This window comes from Equus przewalskii, chromosome 13, assembly GCF_037783145.1.
Source record: "Equus przewalskii isolate Varuska chromosome 13, EquPr2, whole genome shotgun sequence".
Taxonomy (NCBI): Eukaryota; Metazoa; Chordata; class Mammalia; order Perissodactyla; family Equidae; genus Equus; species Equus przewalskii.
In genome coordinates, this window is record NC_091843.1 from 38383035 (window position 1) to 38407685 (window position 24651).

Sequence of the window (24651 nt, forward strand, 5' to 3'; positions counted from 1 at the left end):
GGACTCATCATTCCTTCCCTTTGCTTGTCTCCAGCCTGCACAGACAAGGAGTTGAGGAACCTCGCTTCCCGGCTGAAAGACTGGTTTGGAGCCCTTCATGAGGACGCAAACAGGGTCATCAAACCCACCAGCTCCGACACAGCTCAAGGCAGTAAGACCACTTCACTCTTGCTAATTTATTTCAAGTACCACATTTCCTCAGTTATTAGACATCGATTTAATGATAGCATTTTGGGGTGATCAAAGAAACACTGTGTTAAATGTACACATTCACTTAAAATATGTCCCAGTTTCAGAAATATTAAAAAATAGAGGAGGGGGAAATGCTTTAGAAGCAAGAAAATATGACAACTTATATTTTTTAAAGTCTGGTTGCAAAATTATCATATGTTTAGTATAAACGTTTTGAAAAATATACTAAGTATCTATAAAAATACAAAATACCTATAACTCCACCATTTTAACAACACTATAAGCGTGTTGTGGCATATACTTCAAATTTTTTCCTTGCCAAATAGAAAAAAATGTGTCTGTGTGTATATAATATACACACACCTTTTCAGACTGTTTTATGACCTTATTTTATCATTTAGCAATAAACTGAGTATCTTTCTATGTTTTTGAGTATTATTCTGCTTTGCAATAACTATATAGAATCCAAATTTATAGATACCACAATTTACATAATTAGACCTTTATTTTGGAGCACTGAAGTTTTCCTAATGTTTAGCTATTATAAGCAACACTGTGGCAATCATCTTTGATAATTTATTGTTGTGAACATTAGCCAGTTTCCCTAGAAACTCGCAGACGAGTATCCCCTCCCCTCTCACTGAATTGGCAGAGCCCATCCTCAGAGCCTCTTCATGAGCTGGAGAGGAAAGTCAGGGTGGGTCTGCACACTTGGACTTTGATAGAGTCCCTTGCTGCCTTTAACTCAAAGGCCATTGGGGGTGGGCTTCACACTGTGGCCGATGGGCACAGAATGGCTTACTCAACAACACAATTGTTCAAATATAGGGAGTTTTGCCACAGTCTTTTCTATGTAGCCATTTTTATATTGCTTTGTCAAAATATAAAAACAAACACATTGTTGTTGTTCAAAGCAGAGTATTTCACCCCATCCCTGATCCCACACTTCTTTGGGTAGGATTTCTTAATGTAATGCTCCTGGATTTAATGAAGTAGATAAGAAGTTACCTTAACAACTATTGCTTGGCTTTGCATGCTCAGCAGCCTGGGGTTCACAAGTTTGGATCCCAGGTGCAGACCTACACACCGTTCATCAAGCCATGCTGTGGTGGCATCCCACCCACAAAAAGTAGAAGAAGATGGGCACAGATGTTAGCTCAGCAACAATCTTCCTCAAGGAAAAAGAGGAAGATTGGCAACAGATGTTAGTTCAGGGACAATCTTCCTCACCAAAAAAAAAAGTTTAACCAACATCTGGTCTTCAGCAAAAAAATAAGAATGATGTCCTTAATTTTTGCTTATTCTTTGCTGTTCATAGCTGTCTAGAAATACTAGTAGAGAATATTGATCAAGGTAACAGTTCTTTCACTAGTTTGGACCTTTTACCTTCAGGGGAAGATAGCTTTTGCTTCCAAAAGAATCTTAGTGTCCAAAGAGTGGTTCTTGGTGCTTGTGTCTGTGGGAAAGGGGAAGATGATTTCTTTCCGTTCCTGCCAGAAGCTTCCTTGGGAGTTTGTGGACAATTAATTCACAGATGATCTAGAGAAACTTTTCCCCAGAATCCTCCAGGAGCAGCCAGGCCCTAGGGCTTTCTGAACAGCCTTTCAACAAAGAGCAGACTGATGTGTGAAGTGCTGCTCCTTGCAGCCTCCAGTCCCGGGAGACTCCTCCTTCAGGCAGCTGGGGCCCCTGCAAAAGACCTGCCCTTGGCCAGAGGCAAAGTGAGTCCCCAAAGAGGCTTTTAGGTTTGATGTCCTGAAGCAATTGAAGTGAAGAGAACATAAAGGAATGGTGCTTGGTTAGCCCTCACAGCCACAGGAGGGAGAGACGTTTTGTCAGTCTAAGAGTTCTGTAAGGGAAACATGAAACCCTAGAAGTCTCACATACTTGGGGCCACGTAGAAGGGAAGTTCTGTTCCGCCCTCCCCCTCCACATCAGAGGCAGATGCCTCTTTTCTAGAACCTTCCAAATGGGTGTGGGGTGGGATTGACCTTTAGACTGCTGATCCACCATCTTGGCACTTCTTTTTTGGTGGTCAGTCTGCAGTAAACTCTTCTTTCCCATGTGTTAAAATGTTAATATCCTATAAAATTGATGTGTATTTCATAAAATATCGTATACAAAAGTGTGTGGCCATTTAGTGTCAGAGTAAATCATCTTCCTTTACTCAGGAACCCCTGAGGACCTCATCATCATAGATTGTTCACTCATGACCTTCAGTCAAAGAAGAGGCCGCATTATGTCCCATAGTCTCTCTTCTTGCAAAAGGGGATGTTTTCTAAGATCTCAAAAGAAATAAATTTAAAAATGGAAAGATTTTTATGTTTGAAGGAGTGAACTTTGCAGTAGCTAGAAAACCTCTCTCAAGAAATACTTTTCATTGGGCACTTACCTTGTGCCCATACTGGCCGAGGCTATGGAACGGCACAGGACAGTCTCTGCCCTCAAGGAGCTTGGAGTCTGATTAGCAGGCATTGACAATGAGGCGAAGCACAGGTTCTGTGAGAGCTCAGAGGAGGAGCTGCTGTACTTATTTTACTGGCTTCTCGACAGTGAAGACCCTTTTGTAAAGACACTGCTTTAAAAAGGGTGGGCATGCTTCGCTATACTTGTATCCTGCTGACTAAGCAGGGGTTCCTAGTGATGGACATAGAAACCCAATGACCAGAATGTGGGTAGGAACTCCAGGAGTGGGCAGTCCACCTCATCAGGGCCCTAAATTGCAGTCATCAGATCACCTCCCCTTGTACTGCGTATACTCGGTTATGGCACCCCAGCCAACTGGATGTCCTCAGGGCAGGAGGATTATGCATCACATGAGGCGGAGGCAGCCCCGGGAGAGGAGGGATTGAGAACGCAGGCTCAGGGCTGGGCTTCTGGGTTTGAATCCCAGCTCCACAATTGGATGACTTTGCACAAGTAACTTAAGGCTTGAGCTTTTCATCTGACAATGGAGAGGATATAGCATCATTTCACAGGATTGTTACAAGGGTTCAGTGAGATAATTGAACATAGCAGAGTGCCTTAAGTAACACAAAGGTGAACTTTTATCATCATTTTTCCGGGAAAATAAAACCAGTCCTAGAAATCTACCTTATGGAATAACTCGAAATTGCCTGCTACTTTTGATTCTGAAAGAAAGGCCAGTTTTAGATTTGGGGCATGCCTTCGCTGGGGTTTGTCTACTGTAAACTCAATATCCCGAGTGTTAAGCAAAGTATTATTATTCAAGTGCATACAGTTTCCATTGTGGAAACAAATAATTCTTTAAGAAAGCTACCCCTCTTCCCCCAGGGAAATAAGAAAGCAATTATTGTCTGAGTCAATTTGGATTCCATATCATGTATCTCTTGAGGGGGCTGCAGAAAATAAGAGTGGGAATGGAGGTGAGTACCCGGCTTGCTTTCCCGTTAATGCTCAGACTGCTTGGATTCTGCAGTCCTTTGGGACGTAATCAGTGCTTCTGGATTGTGCCACAGTTTCATTTCACTGCCATCCTTTCGACAGTAGTTTCTTTTGTTTTGGTTTTTCAGATTTTTTTTCCTGACTATAAAAACATAGTTTGCAGTATATCAGTTAGTCCTCTTACTCACCATGTTCGTGATCTTCCTTTCGGGCATATCCTGTTTTAAGCAAGTCTAGTAAATGAAAACCCGTATTTATATCACAGATAAATTAGCACTGGGGATTTGTTCCCTTTAGAACATATTTTCCTCAAACACTGACTTCTGTTTTAGTGCATTTTAAATTGTTTCATTTAAAAACCAACAACCACCATATATTTTAGCAGAGTGCTGCTGAGACCATACCCCTGAAGGGAAATAGCCTCAGAGGAGGAGGTGGTGGGGTGGGTCCGGGCCTTTTCTTGTAGAGGGAAGATCTGTCTTCTTGGTGGTAGCTGAGATGTGCCCTTTACTCCGCAGGGTTTGACACCAGCATCCTGCCCATCTGCAAGGACTCCCTGGGTTGGATGTTCAACAAGTTGGACATGAACTATGATCTCCTGCTTGACCACTCAGAGATCAATGCCATCTACCTGGATAAATACGAGCCCTGTATCAAGCCTCTCTTCAACTCTTGTGACTCCTTCAAGGATGGCAAGCTCTCTAACAACGAGTGGTGCTATTGCTTCCAGAAGCCTGGAGGTAAGGCAGGAAGGAGGCAGGTGGGGTCCAGAGGCCAGGGCAGCTGTGCTGGACAGGGAAGGAGCACATGTCACGTATCGGGAGGCAGGTAGAGATCAGCAGGCAGAAAGACACAGCTAGAGAATGCAGCTTTCCTCCCATCTAATGACAGGTCCAAAGGCTCTTTTCTCCTAATTTGTTTTTACTTTTAGCATGGGATATTAGAAAACCCAAGAGAGTAATCAAGGCGTCTGTTCAGTCCTCCTTTTGGGAAAATCTCTTAACCATGTTGTACCTCAGCTTTTTTGTCTGTAAAATTAGTGTAGAAACCTTTGCTACATAATTCCCAAGGTCACTGTGAGATTCTTAATGTGAGAAATACTGTACAAATAGAAGAGTATGGTAATTCCCATTGTCACGTGAATTCTCCATGTGCCCCTTTGAGAAAGCCACTTGTCAGCTTCTCTAGGGTAAATGTGGATTTATACTGAGTGCCTTAGACAAGGATATTTTGGTTATAAATAAACTCCAGCTAACCTAAGAAAGAGACAGGATTTGAGGAGCATACAGAAAGAATACTGGAGTATCTCATGCAATGCAAAGTCTCCCAGGAGAGTCAGCCTGCAGGGGCTCAGACTAGGCACAGGAAGACTCAGGGATCCAGGGGCAGGAGCTCCGAGGCTCCCTGAGGGGCCTCATGGTCTGGCTTTATTCCCTCTGTCTCAGCTTCCCAGGCTTTGTGCCCAAGTGTGGTGGTTCACAGCTCATGGGACCAGCAGACACTGGTTTGTGTCTGAATTCCAGTCCCAAGACCCAGAAAAATCTGGTCCAGCTTGGGTCAGGTATCCAGGATAGCATACTACAGCATGGCTATCAGAATCCACCCCACCCACAGGAAAGGAAGATGGGTATTAATACTAAAGTATTTAGATTGCGTGTGTGTGTGTGTGTGTGTGTATGCGTAGAGAGGCCTAATACACACACACAGCAGAACATACTGGCCTTACACATGGCTGCTCAGTGAAAAGTAAGTGTGTGTGTGTTTATAGGATTATAAGATACAGCACAAAAAGCAGACTCACTGATGAAAAGGGCATGTGCCTTTTTAAATTTGAACAATATTTCCAATGTTCCCTCCAAAGAGGTTGTACCAATTTTTAACTCTCACCACAAATATCCAAGAACATCTAGTTCTCCAGGTGTTGCCAATCTTCATGATCATTGCCAAACTGAGGGACAAGAAATTATATTTCCTTATAGGCTTCATTTCTCTTATTATGACTTAAGTTGAGCATCTTTATGTTTGAGACACTCTTGAGTTTCTTTTTCCTTGAAATGTCTATGTTTTTTGTATACTTTTTCTCAATTAGGCTCTTGTGTTTTTTGTTTTCAGTAGGAACTCTCTCTATAGTATGGACATTAGAACTGCTCCGGTCAGATGTATTGCAAATATTTTTTTCCCAACTTTGACTTAGTGCATTTTTGCTAGGAAGAAAATTTAAATTTTAAGATAGTCAAATTTCTACATCTTTTATTTTATGGCTTCTGAGAAGCCATAAAGCTTTCATTAGCCTTAGAAAGGTGTTTCCCACTGCAAGACAGTAAAGCAATTCTCTGTTTTGTTGAGTACCTTTCCAGTTTGTTTGTTTATTTAAACCTTGTATCACTTTAGATTTCTTTGGTGTATGGTCAGGTAGGGTTCCAGCCACCTCCCCCACCCCTAGAGATGGTTATCCCGTTGCCCTTCTGTAATTTATTGACTAACCCAGCTTTCTCTATTATATATGAAATCCCTATATGCGATGTGTATATCTGTCTATTCCTGGGTACTCCATCCTATTATCGAACTATTCATAAATCAGTTATAAACTGTTTAAATCATAGTTGTTTTACCATATGTTTTAATATCTAGTGAGGCCACCCTCTCCTGCCATTAATCTTTTATCAGAATTATTCTCATATGTTTTAACTCCTTGAATTTTAGAATCAGTTTATTCAATTAAAAAATTTCTTGTTGGTGTTATTTTAAAATCAGGCCAAATTAGATTAATCCAGAGAGAATTGACAGCTCTGTAACATTGAATCCTTTTATCCTAGAACAGGATCTGCCTGTTAACCAGTGGACTTAGAAGTTTTGTTCTCACAGATGTTATAGTTCCCTTGTCTTTATTGTTGTTACCACTGTAAACGAAGTCGGGTTTTTTTTCCCATTATATTTCCTCACTGGTGCTTGTTTCAATATTAATTTTATTCTCAGCCACTTACTAAATTCTCATTTTGTTTATAATAGTTATTCTGGTTGGTTTCCTTGGATTTTCCAGGTGTGCAATCATATCATCTGCAGATAGTGATAATTTTTTCCTTTTCCATTCTTATACCCCATTTCTTTCTCTCTTCTAATCACATCAGGTAGCACCTCCAAATGGATGTTAAATAATAGCCATGTTTTTTACTTCAAGAGAAATTCTTGGAGTGGTTCAGTTTTAAGCTTAATGACATAGCATTTGGCCTGAGTTCATAGAAAATCATGTGACTTGAGCCAGGGTTCAGGTTTCACCTGAGTGAAACAAAGCCTCAGGGCCAATGCTTACTGCTTCCCCTGGGGGTGTAGTGCCAGGGCCCCCTGAGGGAGGTTACTGCCTTACCCAGCAGACACAGCTGGTCACCTGGCCACAGGGGGCGTCTCCGGATAGGCTGCCCTTTCGGCAACTACTGAGGGAAGCCAGGAGCCCCACCTATGGCACGGCATGGCATCCAGGAGAAGGTGAGCAAAGAAATTTGTTGTAGTTCTGTTTTTTGTTTGTGTCTCATTTTGCGTGTTTCCTCATTTAATAAATTCCCACCAGCTCCCTCCCTGACCTGGAACCAGTTCTGGGATTTCTATTTCACTTCCACGTTTCGTTATTATTTCCTGCTGATTAAGATGTGCACTTGAGGCTAAAATTTTTCCAAGCCACTCCTTTGGCTGTAGACCATAGGCATCACCATCTGGTATTTTTATTATAGTTAATTTGTAGATATTCTACAATTAGGGTTCTGAGTATCTTTTTGGCCAAGAAATTTTGAGAGATCACCTTTAAACTTTTGAGATGGTTTACTTGCTGACTGGTTTTGATATTATTCTTTAGTTTTATTGCTCAGTTTGAGTTTTAGACGTCTTTTCAAAAGTTCTCATGGGAATTCTATTCTTTGGATCAGTCCTTGAATATTTGCAAATATTTCTATCTTCTTTATCCAAAACCCAAAATGCTAAGTATAAACTTCCTGGAGTCACAGGTTATTTTCGCTTTATCATTTTAAAACATTATTCTCAGCACTGGGTAAAACTACAGAATAATGTGAACCTATTCTCATTTTTTCCCCCATTTTATTGGTGATGTAATCATTTTGTCTGGAAGCCAGAAGGATTCTTTACCTCGTAGGAACACGAATGTCCTGGGACATGCCTTGGTTTTGCTCAGTCTGTATCCCTTTTTCTTGAGATACGTTATGTTCTGTCGGGTTTGCGTGGTCTCTTCTCAGGAGCATCAGTAACAAGGACGTTTCCTCTCAGTGTTGTCGCTTCAGATACTGCCTTCGTTTCTTTCATTCTTCCTCTGGAGTTTTGTCTTGTTCTTTCCTCTGTTTTGCTTGCTATTAGTAGGTCTCAGTCTGATCATTTTTCCTTATCTTTCAATAAATAGAGTTCTTAAAATTACTGTAGGAGAATTTGAGGGAGGGGTCTTACAATTCGAAACTTGTTTCACAGGAAACTGTCTGACACAGTGTTGATAGGAATGATTGTAACTTTCCTTCTCTTCAGGAGCAGTTTTCTAAATGCCTGCAGTTTCTTCTCTACATTTCTGCAGAGATGCAAAGATGAACATGTCCATTTTCAAAATAGGAATAATATTGGTACTTACTTTATACGGTGTTATTAAGATGTAAAGTTCTAGAATATCGTCTGGTACATTCTAAGAATTCAATAAATGTTTATTATTTGTCATAGTAAATGCTACCTTTAACCGTCAACGATGGAATTCATTTCCTGTCTTCAGTTGGTGTCTTTCTCTTGTACTCTGAAATCATCCTAGATCCAGAAGTCAACAAAATGTACTTTACAGCCAGTTTCTCTCAAGGAACAAGCGGCAAGACCAGGTGGCATTGTGAAATCCACAGAATAATCACTGTAAATAGGTGCTCAGCTACTTTCTACAGGCCCCACACTTGCATGTACAGAGATAGTATAAGTGCTCTGAGAATCAGAGCCCTCTCTCCATGCCTAGAAGACCAGGAGCAAATAGCAGAGCCTCCCAGAGCCACGGGATCTGCAGGGCAGTCATGGTAAGACTCAAGAACTAGGGAGGTCACCTTTTTGCTTGGAATGGAAGTAAGTTCTTCTCTCTGGAGGTAAATGAGTACCGCACGCTTTGATATGCCCTACTTCACCATGTGGCTCCACGGTATCAGTCCTTCACTTGAGAGCTGACAGTTTTGTGCTTGTCCATGATACCATGTGTTTTATAATTGAAGACTCAGAGTCTGGGAGAGATAAGAGACTTGCCCAAAGTACTCAGCTATGAGGTGGCAGAGCCAAGAGTTAAGGTCTCGCTCTCTAGATCTCCTGTATATCTTCATAGTTGTTCCTTGGGGCCCGGGTTTTTCTTTCCTGGGTAGTGAGCCATGAGGTCTGAAGTAGCCGTTCTAAATCCTCTTTGTGTCCGCAGCAAGACCTGGAGTAGATTAAGTATTTGTCACCTTCCCTCTGGTTAGTTGGTCTGCAGATTCAGAACACTTATACACTAGTAAGCTTTGGTTCCCATTCTCAGCTCATAGAAATCTTAGCTGAGTATTTACTTATATAAAGGAAAAAGTCTATTCGCAAATCACCTATTAGACATCTGGTATTTGCTTGAGTTGGTGGTGGGAAGAAAAATTCGTATATAATGCAAGTAGCCCCCAAATACTATTTTAAGGACATCATGGTACAATTTCTTTTTTAAAATTAGTAACACTAATGGCCTGAATTTGTTTTGCTGCATAGTAACAGCATATGGAGTAATTCCACTCCCAGGTGTGTCATTGTCTACATTTCACGTCAAGAATGAAGCTAATCATTAGAGATTATATCCCGCACCATCTGGAAACTGCCTTTCATAAATTATTTTTCAGGTCTCCCTTGCCAGAATGAAATGAACAGGATTCAGAAGCTCAGCAAGGGGAAAAGCCTGTTGGGTAAGTACAATTTCTTGCCACTCGTTTAAACAACTAATTAAACCATCCATGTCTCTTGTAATATTAAGTACAGCAATGGTTATTCAATTAGGGCTCAGTGTTTTGTGAAATAAATGCCTTGTTTTACCCCAGACAGGGCTCTTCCAGGCAGCTGGTAATATGCCACAGTCAGCTGGACATAATCTGAAGATCGTTTAGCTGGTTGAGAGCTGCTGCATGCTCCATCAGCAAGAGGAGAGGTCAAAAGTCAGCCCAGGACTAGAATCTAGCACCATCTCTATGGTTGACTCCTCCCTGACCTTGGCTCCAATGAACCTTGGCTTTTTCTTCTTTCCACTACAGCCATTGAATGGAGCTCTCAAGTGTTCCTTCCAACTCTAAAATTACAAGGTCTATAAATTATAGAATTTCCTGTATTCCCCAGATCATGTTGTCCATTCAAAGAGAAAGATGAGCTGTACTCCCTTATAAATTTATCAGATAGGATTCAAGGACTTGAGTGTGCTTAAGTGTATTTCTGTCTCATGTGTGTAATCCCTAGAAGGAGGCGTGAACCTGTTTAGACACTGCATGTTTCTCCTCTTAAGGCGGAAGCACGTGGGTTGTGTGTGTGTGTTTCCACTTCCCTTTTAGCTCCTTGCCCTCATTTCTCCAGCACTCAGGGGTCGTTGTGGCATTCAGATAAGCCTGTCCCTGAGACGCTGGTAAACCTTATTTGTTTGATGAAGAAAGGAGTCTGCATTGCTTTCCTTGCTTTTTAAAAAGAGAGCTGATGGGCCAGCCCCAGTGGCCCAGTGGTTAAGTTCGGTGCACTCCACTTTGGCGACCTGGGTTTGGTTCCTGTGTGTGGACCTACACCGCTCTGTTAGTAGCCATGCTGTGCTGGTGGCCCACATACTAAAAAATAGAGGAAGATTGGCACAGATGTTAGCTCAGGGTGAATCTTGCTTAGCACACACAAAAAAAGAGAGCTGACAGCTGCAACACAATAATTTAGAATTATTCTTGTTACGTAGTCAGAAGCAGGTGCATTCCCTAAGCAGCCTGCCATTTCAGAAGTTTATCTCTTTACTTGAATAAAATGGGCAAGTTTTATGCAGATTGTCAAATGTAGGTGGTCTGTGAACTCTGGCAAGTTCTCTTCTGGTTTTTGGGTCACCTCATAGTGAATACTCCTTTTTTCTACTGTTGAAAATGTCTTATCTTAGTGGCTTGCCTCAGACTTTCCACTGCAAATACACCCTGTTCAACTCAGAAAGAACTCCAAAGTTGTGATTTTGACCTGTCTAGGCCTCGGTTCTTCTCCCATGTAAGAAATCTTCCTGATATGAAGGCAGAGTGGCTGGATTCCTCCTCCCTAGGTTTTCCATAGGTTTTCTCCAGGGCAAGGACTTATGTTTAGTGATCTGATTCCTCCACATGGGAGGTTATTTTGGATTTGAGTGATGTGCCTAAGATCCACAGGTAGTTATAGAACTAATATAATGCTATTTTAAAACATTTACTTTCAATGGGTATGGATATCTTCTTACTGCTACTGATATACTTCTACTGTGGTGTGAGATAGAATGTTCCTTTTCCATTTTCCCCAGCTCACATGAATGAAATGCCTACCTTTGTCCTACCATGAATTCTACCTAGTTTTTTTTTTTATTAAAGATTTTATTTTTTCCTTTTTCTCCCCAAGCCCCCCGGTACATAGTTGTATATTCTTCATTGTGGGTCCTTCTAGTTGTGGCATGTGGTACACTGCTTCAGCATGGTTTGATGAGCAGTGCCATGTCTGCACCCAGGATTCGAACCAACGAAACACTGGGCTGCCTGCAGCGGAGCGCACGAACTTAACCACTCGGCCACGGGGCCAGCCCTGCCACCTAGTTTTAAAGCTTACTTTATCTCAACTCCCCACATATAGAGATTACTCTAGCTGACTCATAAAAATGCCATTTATCTGCTTAAAAATCATTTTTCTTGTGGGGAAATCTCCTAATATAATAAATGTATATTCAGGGACATTCAGATTCAAAATAAATAAATAAATAAATAAATAAAACAAGCAACAAGTTATAATCAGTTATAATAACTGCCTACTTAGAAAAAGTGGTAATCTTATTTCATTGTAGATTTAGAGCAGCACTTGCTTCTTACCAACCTGGGGCTCAGCCTAATATGCATTTTTTTTCTTTTTTGGTTTATTAAGTGCTATTGTTTTCCAGCTGCAGCTGAAGGAGGAAGAGGAGCATTTCCCCAGCTCTCTACTTGTCCACAAACTTCTCTGCCTTTGGGTTCTTGAGAGCATTTACTTTTTCTCTTCCTTCCTAGCTATGATCTGATTTGATCTCTGAGAGCCTGGTCATCCTGGAATAGCCTGGTGAGAAGAGTGTTTAAGAGTAGTTCCTAGAATCAGCTGAATCTGGGCTTAAATCTAGGGTCTGAATAGATATCTTCAAAGTGCCAAGAGGAAATAACTTTGAATGTAGAATGTGAAACTTTTCCCAATGATCATTCAAGTGTGATCATAGATTCAGTGAGTTTACTAACCAGACTCACTAATGTATCACTAAAGAATTTACTCTACAGAAGACAAACAAGATATGCTGCTAAATCTAAATATGACCTAGAAAGATGTTTTGACAGCAAGCTAAAATTAAAATTTCAGACTGTTGGGGGCAGTGGGAAAAAGGTGGTAGAAACATGTTAAGTTTCTGGTTTATTCAGGGAGAAAAGAAAACATACATTAACTTTAGATCTTATTAGGAAAAAACATGCTTCTCTGTGGAAAATTTAAGGGTAAAAATAAGAATATTAGCATGTATGGTTTTTAAATCTATAGAAGAAAAATATGGAATAAAGAAAACTTGATCATTTCAATGAAAGGGGTGAAATGAAAAATAGGAAGCACAAAATATAGTGGTAGGAATAAGAGCAAGCATATCTGTAATCACAATAAATGTGAATGGGCCAAACTCATTTATCATGAGGCAGAGACTATCAACTGGTATTTTTAAAGAGAGTTGCACATAAAACAATTCTACAGAAAGTTGAAATTAAAAGATAGTAAAATCTGACAAAAGCAAGTACTTTGTTTTGAATTCTAAAAACAAAGCTAGAATATTGTCTTGCTGAAATGTTCCCTTTACCATATTATGTCATCAATTGGTATACCCATAACTTTAAAACATAATAGAATTACAAGGAGGAATTGTCACAGCTGCAATCATTATCAGAGACTTTAATATACCTCTTCATGAAACTTACAGTTCAAGTAGACAAAAAATATATAGAATTGAATAACATGATTTATTAGCATTCATATACATGTATTCCTTTAAATAAGCATAGAATATATTAGAATATAAACTTTTCAAAAACACAAATGAAATATTTTGCCATGGATTATGCCACAAAAGAAAACTCAAGTCTCAAAAAAACTATCACAGATCAAATTCACTCACTACAACAGAATGAAAGTAGAAGTCAAAAATGAGATTATCAAAACCCTGTACATTTTGGCAATTTTATCAATAATTAGTCAAAGATGAAGTAAAGCAAAAACTACAAAACATTTAGGACTTAATGGAAATGAAATCACTGTGTACCAGAGTTAGACGGGAGCAACAAAAGTGAAACTTAAAGCTTCAAATGCATTTATGAAAATTAAATTTTCAAATCAAAAAGCTATAAGAACACCATAACCTGAAATGATTAAGACTAAACCATAAAACATGAAATAGACAAACTTTTAACCATAAAACATGAAATAGACAAACTTTTGGAAATACGAAAGGCTCAAGTACTGTCATGAATTAAAGAGTGGGATGTAACCTCAGATTAGAATATAGTAAATTTTGTGCGTATCAGAATTACTTGGAGGGTTTTTTAGAGCACAGTTTCTGATGCAATAGGTCTGGGGTCAGGCCCAAGAATTTGCTTTTCTAAGATGTTTCCAGGTGATGCTGCAGCTGCTGGTCCTGCACACTTTGAGAACTACTGCTATAAACAAATTGATACAATTGTGAAAACATAGTTGAAATGGCTAATATGAGTTACCACATTTGGCCCACAAAGAACTAGAAGACCCAACTAGCTAAAAAACCATGAAATTAATTTAAATCAAATTCAAAATACTACTTTCATCCTCCAAAATAGGCACCATGCCCAAAATATTTTTATGGTGAATCCTTCATGGAAGAGATCATTCTCATATTATATAAAATGTATAGAATATAGAAAAGTACTGGAATCATTTTATGAATTAGTTGCTTTGATACAGAAATTGAAGAAACAAAAGCATATTGCTCTATCCCTTAGTAACACAGATGCAAAAGGATTAGCAAATTGAGTCAGTAATATTCTAGTAATGTATCATGACCAAGTAGTATTTATTCCAGGAAAGCAAAGATACATTTTTAATTGTGTCACCAATAATTCACTTCATTAAAAGTATAAAAAGGATAGAAAAAATATATATAACAGATTAAAAATCATATGATTTTTTCAAGTGTTAAAAATGTTATTGAATCAGAAGAAATAGTAAAACTGAATGGACCAATTATTAATAAGGAGATTAAATCAGTAATCAAAAATCTCTCCATGAAAAAAAGCCCAGGCCCAGATACCAAATGTCTTCACTGGTGAATTTTGCAAAACATTTAAAGAAAATGTAATACTAATCCTTCTCAAACTCTTCAAAAAATCAAGGAGCGGGAACACTCCCAAACTCATTTTATGAGACCAGCATTAACCTGCTACCAAAGCCAGAAAGGCACTACAAGAAAACTAAACTACAAGCCAATATCCTTGATGAATATAGATGCAAAAACTCTCAATAAAATACTAGAAAAATGAATTCAGCAGCACATTAAAAGAATCATTCACCATGATCAAGTGTGATTTATCCCTGGGATGTAAGTATGGTTCAACATATGCCAATCAACCAATGTGATACATTACATTAAAAAATGAAGGATAAAAATCATATGATCATTTCAATGGACACAGAAAAACCATATGACAAAATTCAACATCCATTCATGATAAAAACTTTCAACAAATTATTTATAGAAGGAATGTACCTCAACATAATAAAGTCCATAAATGACAAGCCCACAGCTAACATCATACTCAATGGTGAAAGGCTGAAAGCTTTTCCTCTAAGATCTGGAACAAGACAAGGATGCCCACTTTCACCACTTCTATTCAACATAGTACTAGAAGTCCTGGCCAAAGCAATCAGGCAAGAAAAAGAAATAAAAAGCATCAGAATTGGAAAGGAAGAAGTAAATTGTCTCTGCTTGCAGATGACATGATTTTATATGTAAAAAATTCTAGAAACTCCATCCCAAAATTGTTAGATATAATAAATGAATTCTGTGATGTTGCAGGATACAAAATTAACATACAAAAATCAGTAGCATTTCTATACACTAACAATAAATTATCTGAAAAAGAAAGAAAACAATCTCATTTACGATAGCATTAAAAACAATAAAATACCTAGGAATAAATTTAACCAAGAAGGTGAAAGATCTCCACACAGAAAATTACCAGAATTAATGAAAGGAATCAAAGAAGACACAAATAGATGGAAAAGTATTCTGTGTTCATGGACTGGAAGACTTAATATTGTTAAAATGTCCATACTACCCAAAGCCATCTATAGATTCAATGCAATCCCTATCAAGATTCCAATGGCAGGCTTTACAGAAGTAGAAAAAACAATCCTAAAATTCATATGGAACCAGAAAAGACTCTGAATAGCCAGAGAAATCCTGAGAAAGAAGAACAAAGCAGGAGGCATCACACTTCCTGATTTCAAGCTATATTATAAAGCTATAATCAAAATAGTATCGTCATGGCATAAAAAAAGACAGAGAGACCAATGGAACAGAATCAAGAGCCCAGAAATAAACCTATGCATATATGGTCAACTATTGTTTGACAAGGGAGCCAAGAAGACTCCATGGAGAAAAAATGGTACTGTGAAAACTGGATATTCACATGTAAAAGAATAAAACTAGACCCCTATCTCACACTGCTCACAAAAATTAACTCAAAGTGGATTGAAGACTTAAATGTAAGACTAGAAACCATAAAATTCCTAGAAGAAAACATAGGAAACAGGCTTCTTGACATAAGCCTTGGCAATGATTTTTTGGATATGACACCTAACGCACAAGCAACAAATCAAAAATAAGTGAGACTATATCAAACTTAAAAGCACAGCAAAAGAAACAATCAACAAAGTCAAAAAGCCTATGGAATGGGAAAGAATATTTGGAAACCATATATCTGATAAGGGGTTAATATCCAAATATTCTAGAGCAAATTAAGCTGAACTATCACTGCAGGTAAAAATGAGAAAGCTAAGGCTGTCTTACTTTGGGTAAATCATGAAAAGGCAGGATTCTTTGGAAAAGACAATAACACAGAGAAAAGTAGAAGGCAGCAGCAGAAGATGAAGACCAAATATGAGATGGATGGACTCCATAAAAGAAGCCCTAGGCGTGAGTCTACAGGAGCCGGGTAAGGCTGTTGAGGATAGAACATTGTGGACATCATTATTCATAGGGTCACCATGAGTTGAAGCCAACTTGATGGCATGTAATAATATAATAAATCCAAAGTATATAAGGAACTCATACAACTCAATAGCAAAAACCCCAAATAATCCAATTTAAAATTGGGCAAAGGTCTGGCCTGGTGGCACAGTGGTTAAGTTCGCACGTTCTGCTTCAGCGGCCCGGGGTTTGCCGGTTCAAATCCCAGATGTGGACATACACACCGATTGTCAAGCCATGCTGTGGCAGGTGTCCCACATGTAAAGTAGAGGAATAGGCATGGATGTTAGCTCAGGGCCAGTCTTCCTCAGCAAAAAGAGGGGGATTGATGGCAGATGTTAGCTCAGGGCTAATCTTCCTCAAAATGAATAAATAAATAAAAATGGGCAAAGAACCTGAACAGACATTTTTTGAAAAAATACATACATATGGCCAACAGGTACATGAAAAGGTGCTCAACATCACTAATCATTAGGAAAGTGCAAATCAAAACCACAATGAGATCACCTCATGCCTATTAGAATGGCTATCATCAAATAGACAAGAGATAACAAATGCCAGTGATGATGTGGAGAAAAGGGAACCCTTGTGCATTGTTGGTGGGATTGTAAACTGGTATAGCCACTATGGAAAACAGTATGGAGAGTCCTTAAAAAAATTACAAATCAAACTACCATATGCTCTAGTAGTCCTACCTCTGGGAATATATCGAAAGGAAATGAAAACACTATGCCAAAGAGATTTCTGCACCCCATGTTCAAAGCAGCATTATTTACAATAGCCAAGACATGGAAACAACCTAAGCGGACATCAACAGAGGAATGGATAAAGAAGTTGATACATACAGCCATGTATCCCATATGTATATAATAGAAATTATTCAGCCATAAAAAGGAAATCCTGCCAATTGCAACAACATGGATGGCCCTTGAGGGTGTTATGCTAAGTGAAATAAGTCAGACAGTGCAAGACAGAATACTGTATGATCTCACTTACATGTGGAATCTAAAAAACAGAAAAACAAGATCATAGAGAAAGATCAGATTTGTGGTTACCGTAGGTGGGGGAGAGAGGATTGGAGCAAGGTGATCTTCCAGTTATAAGATAAATAAGTACTAGGGATGTAATGTACAACATGACGACTACAGTTAAAACTGCTGTATGGTATATATCTAAGTTGCTAAGAGAGTAAATCCTAGGAGTTCTCATCACAAGGAAAGAAACCTTTTTTTTGCATCTATATGAAATGATGGATGTTAACTAAATCTAATTTCACAATATATTTAAGTCAAATCATTATGCTGTATACCTGCAACTTATGCAGCACTCTATGTCAATTACACTCAATAAAACTGGAAAATAAAAAGTTGTTCCCCATTTATGATTTAAAGGGAAAAATAACTTATCAAAGAAGGAATAGAAGGAACCTGTCTAACCTTGAGCGAGTCCCAGGGTCCTGTAATCTTGACTAAGTAATAATCAGCCACCCCCCTCCCCTGTGGTCCTGCGGCAAGTGCCCTGTCTGGTGCGTGAACCCGCTTCTCTGTCTTGGAGGGCATTAACCCTGAGTATCTCTGCACTTCTCTGATTCCCCCAGGAGCGTTCATACCGCGGTGTAATGAGGAGGGCTACTACAAAGCCACGCAGTGCCACGGTAGCACGGGGCAGTGCTGGTGTGTGGATAAATACGGGAACGAGCTAGCCGGCTCCAGGAAACAGGGAACTGTGAGCTGTGGTGAGTAAGGGTTTCTGCACTGGCCCCGCAGTGACCTCTGGTAACCTGGAGGTCCTCGCTATGTTAGGATCTGAGCAGAAGAATTTTAAGAGGTGGCTGTGGTCTACAGTGAGTGAGTTTACAGTGGAGACAGAGTACCTGAAATCACATGAGACTAGGCATAGCTTTTCGAGTGGCAGGAACTCACCACGACCAGTGGGCTGGATGACAGTTTTTGACAATCAGGAACTGCTGCAGGCAAAGAGCGACTTAGGCTGCCTTCGCTGTTCACTTAGGATTATAAACCTCCCAAGAAGGTAGAAGCATCTCAGAAATTCTGGGGCTGATCTCAGAACAAAGCTTGTGGTCCATGCCGTGTAGACTAACTCTACTTGAAGAAGGATGCTCCCACCTTCAGAAAGTAAAGTGCATGGTTTTGCCCTACAGTTAAGTCACACGCGAGGGAATGACCAACATGGGTCACGAGTAAGCAGAAACTAACCTTAAATCTTTTTTCCCTTACTGTTTCAGAAGAGGAGCAGGAAACCTCAGGGGATTTTGGCAGCGGCGGCTCCGTGGTCCTGTTGGACGACCTAGAGGATGAAAGGGAGCTGGGACCAAAGGATAAATTGGGGAAGCTGAGGGTGCACACCCGGGCAGTGACGGAGGATGATGAGGACGAGGATGATGACAAAGAGGATGAAGTCGGGTACATATGGTAGTCCCCATGAGGAAGAGGACACGAGGTTTGCACAAAATTGCAAGTCACTTCCTGTTCCTGCATTTGTATCTAAGACTCCACGGCACCAAGGTCTCTTCTCCATTGTTGCTCTCTATACCCAACCTAAGGTTTGGAAGACAACTCTTTGTTCCCAGAGCATTCTTATTTTGCATACAGTTGTGTGGGAAGAAGGGTGTTATGTTTTGTTTTGTTTTTTCTATGGGAATGGCTGGCTGCATCAGAGCCCCCTTCCCTCCCCTGAGATTTCTGCAATGAGCATGTGATTTATGTGGGATTCTGACAGTGCAGGGAGCCCCCACCCTCTAAACGTCCATGGCCCTTTTTGATCACTCACAAGGTGGTGATTATAGCATGGTTCCCAGCCTTACAGTGTCTAAGTGCTTTTCTTGTGTCCTGTAGATGTTGTGGAAAACACACCACACTGTACCTTTCCCCCTGGCCCCACCACCCCTGGTGTTTATTATTGAAAATTAGTTTTTCACGTCACTGTATCTGGCTTCCTACAAACAACAGCCTTAATTCAGTCAAGCACCCCTTTGGGGAACTGATTTTCTTTATTTAAAAAAATGGTGTCTGGATGCTTCTCTCTGTACTTGCATAAATATGTATGTATGTACAGAAGAGACTGTGTATGTGTATGCCTCACACGCACAGAAGTACACACACCTCTCAGAAAAAGTAGGTACCTATTAAAAAGTCATTTGGAAAACAATTACAAATTTTTCAGCTTGTCCAGACCTGGCTCACAATTTCTGGAGTAGGGAATTTGTATCGAAGTCCTTTCTTGCACTAACAGTTGGCACTTGTCGCCTGCAGGCTGAGGAGGTTTCTTCTCTATGCATCAGTAGAGTTACTGGAAGCCTCTTTGATTTGGATACGCCTCTCTCTGCCTAAATCGCTTTTCCCGCAGAAGCCATGCGACTCCCATGTGGGCAGCTTCACAAGCCATCTCTTTCATTTCAGCTCAAAGCCCCCTCGGACTGCAGCACTTCTGTCTGCCGCAGGTTCCCCCCTTCCCTACCTACTCAAGGGCTTTTTCTAAGGCATGTATGCACACCCCTGCTCTCTGAGAAGACAGTACCATGGTGTTCCTTAGCAGAAGAAAATTCAGGCTTCTAGACTCACTGTTTTGCTTTTGCTCCCTTTCTATCCACACATCATGATGACAGTATAAAAGCTGTATGGATTTTATATCATTCATCGTTTGTAAAAAATCCTAGATGGAGACCTAGAAAGAACTTTCTAGTAGCACATGGAAGCTGGGTTGGATTTTTAGGAGCTAGTTCTGCCACCACCCCGTCACCCGAACAAGTGTCAAGATACTGATGAAAGCCCTTGACCATTGCATTTATTGTCCCTAAGTCAAGTCATTATTAGAGTCTATCTCCAAATTTGGTAGCTTTTAGGATGTCTCCCCTATCAAGCTGGTCCAGATACAAGTACCAAAGAGTAGTCCAGTGTACCAGCCCTTAAGCTCCTGCCCCACCTGGTTTCCACCTACCTGGATGCCCTAATCAGCCAGCCAGCAAGGCTCTCTGACCCACATTTGTTTTTCGTCCCTTCCCTGTGAGCTCCACCCAGTCTATAAGAAGATCAGACAAACTCAGGCAAAAAATATATTCAGCCAAACCATGATCACAGTGGCAGCTGACCACTCCCCCACCCTAAACTGACTATTTGTTTGTATTTTACCAGCCCACTTCAAAACTAGCATTCTCCCTTGCATTGGCCAGATAAAGTGTCATTATCCCTACCTAGAGTTAGTGTCAGATGGGAAATGAACATACTTGATATAGTGAACTCATTTGGCCCGACAGACACAAGTACAACCAGGACCCTAGATGTAAAGAGACCGTGGGCAAGCTCTGTATTGGGATCTCAAGTCCATCATCTCTGTTTCGGTATTTTTTTTTCTCACTTGAACAAAACTCTGAGATCATAATTTAGAAAACAGGTGCTTAATTGCAGCTAAATGACAATAGAGTATATAAAAGAATCAAGATGTTAAAAAAAATCTCAGTTTAGACCATCAAAGAAAACCATTGTTACTATCATGCACAAGAGAACAAATTAAAATCGACAAATTGATTTCACTTAGAGAAACTTCTAGGAACAGAGTGAACCACTGATTTTAATTTGCCTAATTATCTTATGACAAGTGTCAAATTAAGATGACACTTAAAGATCCTCAGCATTAACTTAATGATGGAGAAGAGGGCTCAGTAGTCAATTCCCAGTAAGGTAATGAGATGCTCGTTTTCAGAGAGATTCCAAGATATTTTAATTCATGAAAATATTAAATAAAAAGCCATCCCCAGACTGGAACCCAAAATCAATGGAGCAACGTTAATGCCACTTTTCATGCCTCAGTTTGGCGTGACAGCAGTAGATTTCTTTAAGGGGCTTTAGTACTTTTCACAAGTACTAAAGATTAGATTTTTTAGTTATCTTCAGAAGTAGAATTTTTGTTTTCCTCTTTTTTGGCAGGAGTCCTTCAGCTAGTGACTGAGTATACATAAAAATCTTGATTGAAAAAAATAGTACTGTGATGCACCATCCCTTCTTTGAGACAGGCATTGAGTTGAATCCTCACTACTCAGTTTGGGAAACTCCTTAGGTAATTGTTTTATTCTTATTCCTTAAATGGTTCTTTTATTACCGTTTCCTTGGCATCCAATTTAAATCCCAGAATTTTCTTCCACCATGGTTAGTTGTCTGCCATATTAATGTATTTTGTTTCCACAAACATCCCAGGCATGGGAATACCTTAACATTGAATTTGAGGTTTCGTATCAGTTTCCCCTTCTTTATGCCTGTTTCTCCACGCCCAGCAGTGACTCATGATGTGTCTGTCCAGGTCTGCCCCTCTGCCCTTCCCAGGATGCATTCACATTTGCTTTTTACCTTGACCACACTGTACAGTAACAAACATCCAAGAGTCCTTTCTACAGTGGGTGGTTTTGGTCTTTTTATACCTTTTCTCAAAGTCACTGATGTTTGTCCCTGTTCTGTGTGTAGCATTGTAATGAGAGCCACCAAATCCTGAGTGTCAGTTTGTTGTCTCTATTGTAGATGAAATAGTGAAGTAGAAAAACCTAGTAAATTCTGAATGCTTTTCCACGTAGACTTATCTGGAATGTGAACACGACTCTTTCTTTGGTTAATAGTAAATGCTTAACTGTAGTCCTGAGTAGGTACATTTCTGTCTGTCTCAATAAATTTTAATTTGTCTGCAACATCTGAGTGTTTGTCTTTTGTTACCTTGGATGTAAACTCACCAGGCCACGTCCACAGGTGATCTCTGGAGAACAGCGTGGGCAGATGAAGGGCCTTCAAGTCCTCCGTATGTGGCAGGGAGGTCGACCTGCTGTGAGCTGGGCCTGTCCTGGCTCTTCTCAAGCCCATACGTGCCCTGTACCTGCTCAGTCTCACCTGAACCTTCTTTCTGCTGCTTTCACCTCTCTCAGGCTTCAACTTTGTTATTTAGTCCTCACCTATCTATCTATCAGATTTCACTGTTGACATCTTGTTTATGACCTTACGCTTTTTCAACTCTGCCTATTCCTTCCCTCCCCAGTCAGTTATTCTCCAATTCTCCTGAAAAAAAACTCTCTCTTTTTACAGGAACTCTGAGTTCTCCTCAGCTCATGGATCAACACTCAGATGCTTGTCAAACATCAGAAAGCATCCACATTGGAACAGGAATGATTTCCTTTCCACCTTTATCCACAGTCAGGCCAGTGTGTCTATGACTTAATTATACCCTGAGTGAGTAATTTCACCATGAGCTGAGGTAGAAACTATCTTATGAATAATTCCATTCCTTTACCCCATGGACTGGATTTTACAGACAATTTACAGATTGACAGTTCAAGGAAAGGTGCTTCATAAATCCATGAAATAACTAATGTCAGGAGAACATGGTCAATATGAAGCCTCTGGGGTAGTTAGAGGGTACATTAAAGAGAGGTTGGCATTTGCGGACACCCTTCAAATTCCTCTCACACTGGCACAGTTGTACAGGTCAGGCATCACATTTCTTCTCAGGTCATGCCTTCACAGATGCCGCCTTGATCCATTAGAGGCCAGGACCAAAGGAAGGAGAGCTGGAAGCCAGTTCTCCAGCTTTGGTTACCTGGTGTGAGCAAAACGGTCGCAGTACCCTCTCACAATTCTGTCAGTTGTAAGATTTGCTTTGACAAATTGATTCAAGGAAAGAGGAAGATTTCAAAAGTTGTTCACTCAACAACCTTTGTAGATATATGAGTAGATTTGTATATTTCTAGATTAATATATGTTGGATGAATGAATGCCACTCTGGGCAGCCACCACATTCAGTTCTGGGAACACAAACGTGAGTAAAACCTGGTCCCTGCTCTGTTAAGTTGTTATCTCCTTGGAAACAACAGACAAATAAATAACTGTTAGAATATAGGTTGATGGAAATCTTAATTGACACCAGTGACTGCTGCAGCCTTGTTAAAGCTTGCCTTTCTTGCTTCCTTTATCTGTCATTCTCTGGGTTTTCTCTTACCTCTCAGCCCATTCCTTTTAGGTCTCCTGTGTATCCTTTTGTTCAGCCAGTTCTGTTAATATTGATGGTCCTCAGATCTGTGTGCCTGGCCCACTTCTCTTTGGATTCACATGCTTTCTCTGGATATTATTCTCCGTCTAGATGGTTTCAACCATCCCCTCCATGCTGGGAAGCCCCCACTCTCTTGAGTATAGGTTTTGACTTCCACTCCATTCTGAAACGATTACCTGCCAATTAGATAATTCCCACTGACACTTCAATTTCAAACCTTAAAAAATCAAAATGATAGACAACTGAAACACAGAGGAATATGCCTATGACAAGAGGAGTCAGCAAGGCTTTTCGTCAACAAGTCCTAACAAGCATGAGCCATAAAGGAGAAGATTGGTAAACTTCGCTCCATCAAAATTAACAACACATCATAAACAAACTTGAAAGATAAGCAAGAAACTAAAGAAGATATTGGTGACATAAAACAGATGGAGGATCAAGATATAAATCTTTTTTAAACTCCTAAAAACTGATAAGGAAAATACAGCCCAACAGACTAACGGGGAAAAGATAAAAACAAGTGATTCATAGAAGACACCTGAATGGCAGAGAAACCAGGCTTACCCTCACCGATGGTCAGAGAAGCACAGATTAAAGCAATGATTATGAATTTTCACTCAGGAAAAAAATCTTGATCACGTCAAGTGTTGATGAGAGCGTGATATAAAGAACATTCTTGTACACTGTACAGGCAGAACAGCCAGACAGAGGGCAGCTTGTCAGTACCTCTCAAAATAAGAATATACATGTTAGGACCCAGTAATTCCTCTTCTCAGTAACTACTCATAGGGGGAAAACATCATGCTAATTTACAAAGACACATGTAAAAGTATATTCATTGAAGCATCGTTTGTTATGATAGGAAATCTAGGACAAAACTAAATATCCATCAATGGGCACATTGGGTGAGTCCATACTCTGGAATAGTATGCGGCAGTCAAAAAGAATGATGTACCTTCACATGCACTGACTTAGCAAAACTTCTAAAATAGAAGTTGTATGAGGAAAAAGAAGTCAAGTGATATATAGAGTATGAGATATGTAAGTTAGATATGTAAAAGGTGACACTATTCATTTTCTCTGGGTAAGTGTGGAAATGCACAAAATGAGGTGTGAAAGGACACACACAAAGCTGGTAGCAATGGTGACCTCTGAGGGGAGGACTGGGACTGAGTTTGGTGGCCAATGGGGACATCAGCCTCATCCCTATATTTCACTTTTGTGTTTTATGACAAAAACAACACACCATAATATCTTAGGTGATTTAAAAATTAATAATTTAATTCATCAGCTTCCTCTTCAAAATTTCTCCCCCTACACTCCTTGACTTCAGGAATGGCAGCATCATCGGTGTCCTTCTCCCCAACTCCCAACCTGTGATAAGTCACTAAATTCTGTCAATTCGTGTTTCTAAATATCTCTTCCTCTGTATCTAACCACCACTGCCACGGTTCTGACCATCATCTTTCTCAACTGTCCTAGGAATTTTGTAACTAGTGAGCCTGCTTTATCCTTGCCCA

At 40.0% G+C, this 24651-nt stretch overlaps 1 protein-coding gene across 1 annotated transcript in view; it reads left to right on the top strand.

Annotated features, from left to right (window-relative positions):
• Positions 1-21782, top strand: part of SPOCK1 (SPARC (osteonectin), cwcv and kazal like domains proteoglycan 1) — a 470120-nt gene extending 448338 nt beyond the window's left edge. Inside the window, exons 7-11 of the mRNA XM_008513818.2 lie at positions 35-151; positions 4116-4337; positions 9468-9530; positions 17688-17825; positions 18336-21782. Of these exons, the coding sequence (XP_008512040.1) occupies positions 35-151; positions 4116-4337; positions 9468-9530; positions 17688-17825; positions 18336-18526 (731 nt within the window). The 3' untranslated portion in view covers positions 18527-21782. The remainder of the gene's footprint in view (positions 1-34; positions 152-4115; positions 4338-9467; positions 9531-17687; positions 17826-18335) is intronic.
• The last annotated feature ends 2869 nt before the right edge of the window (positions 21783-24651 follow it).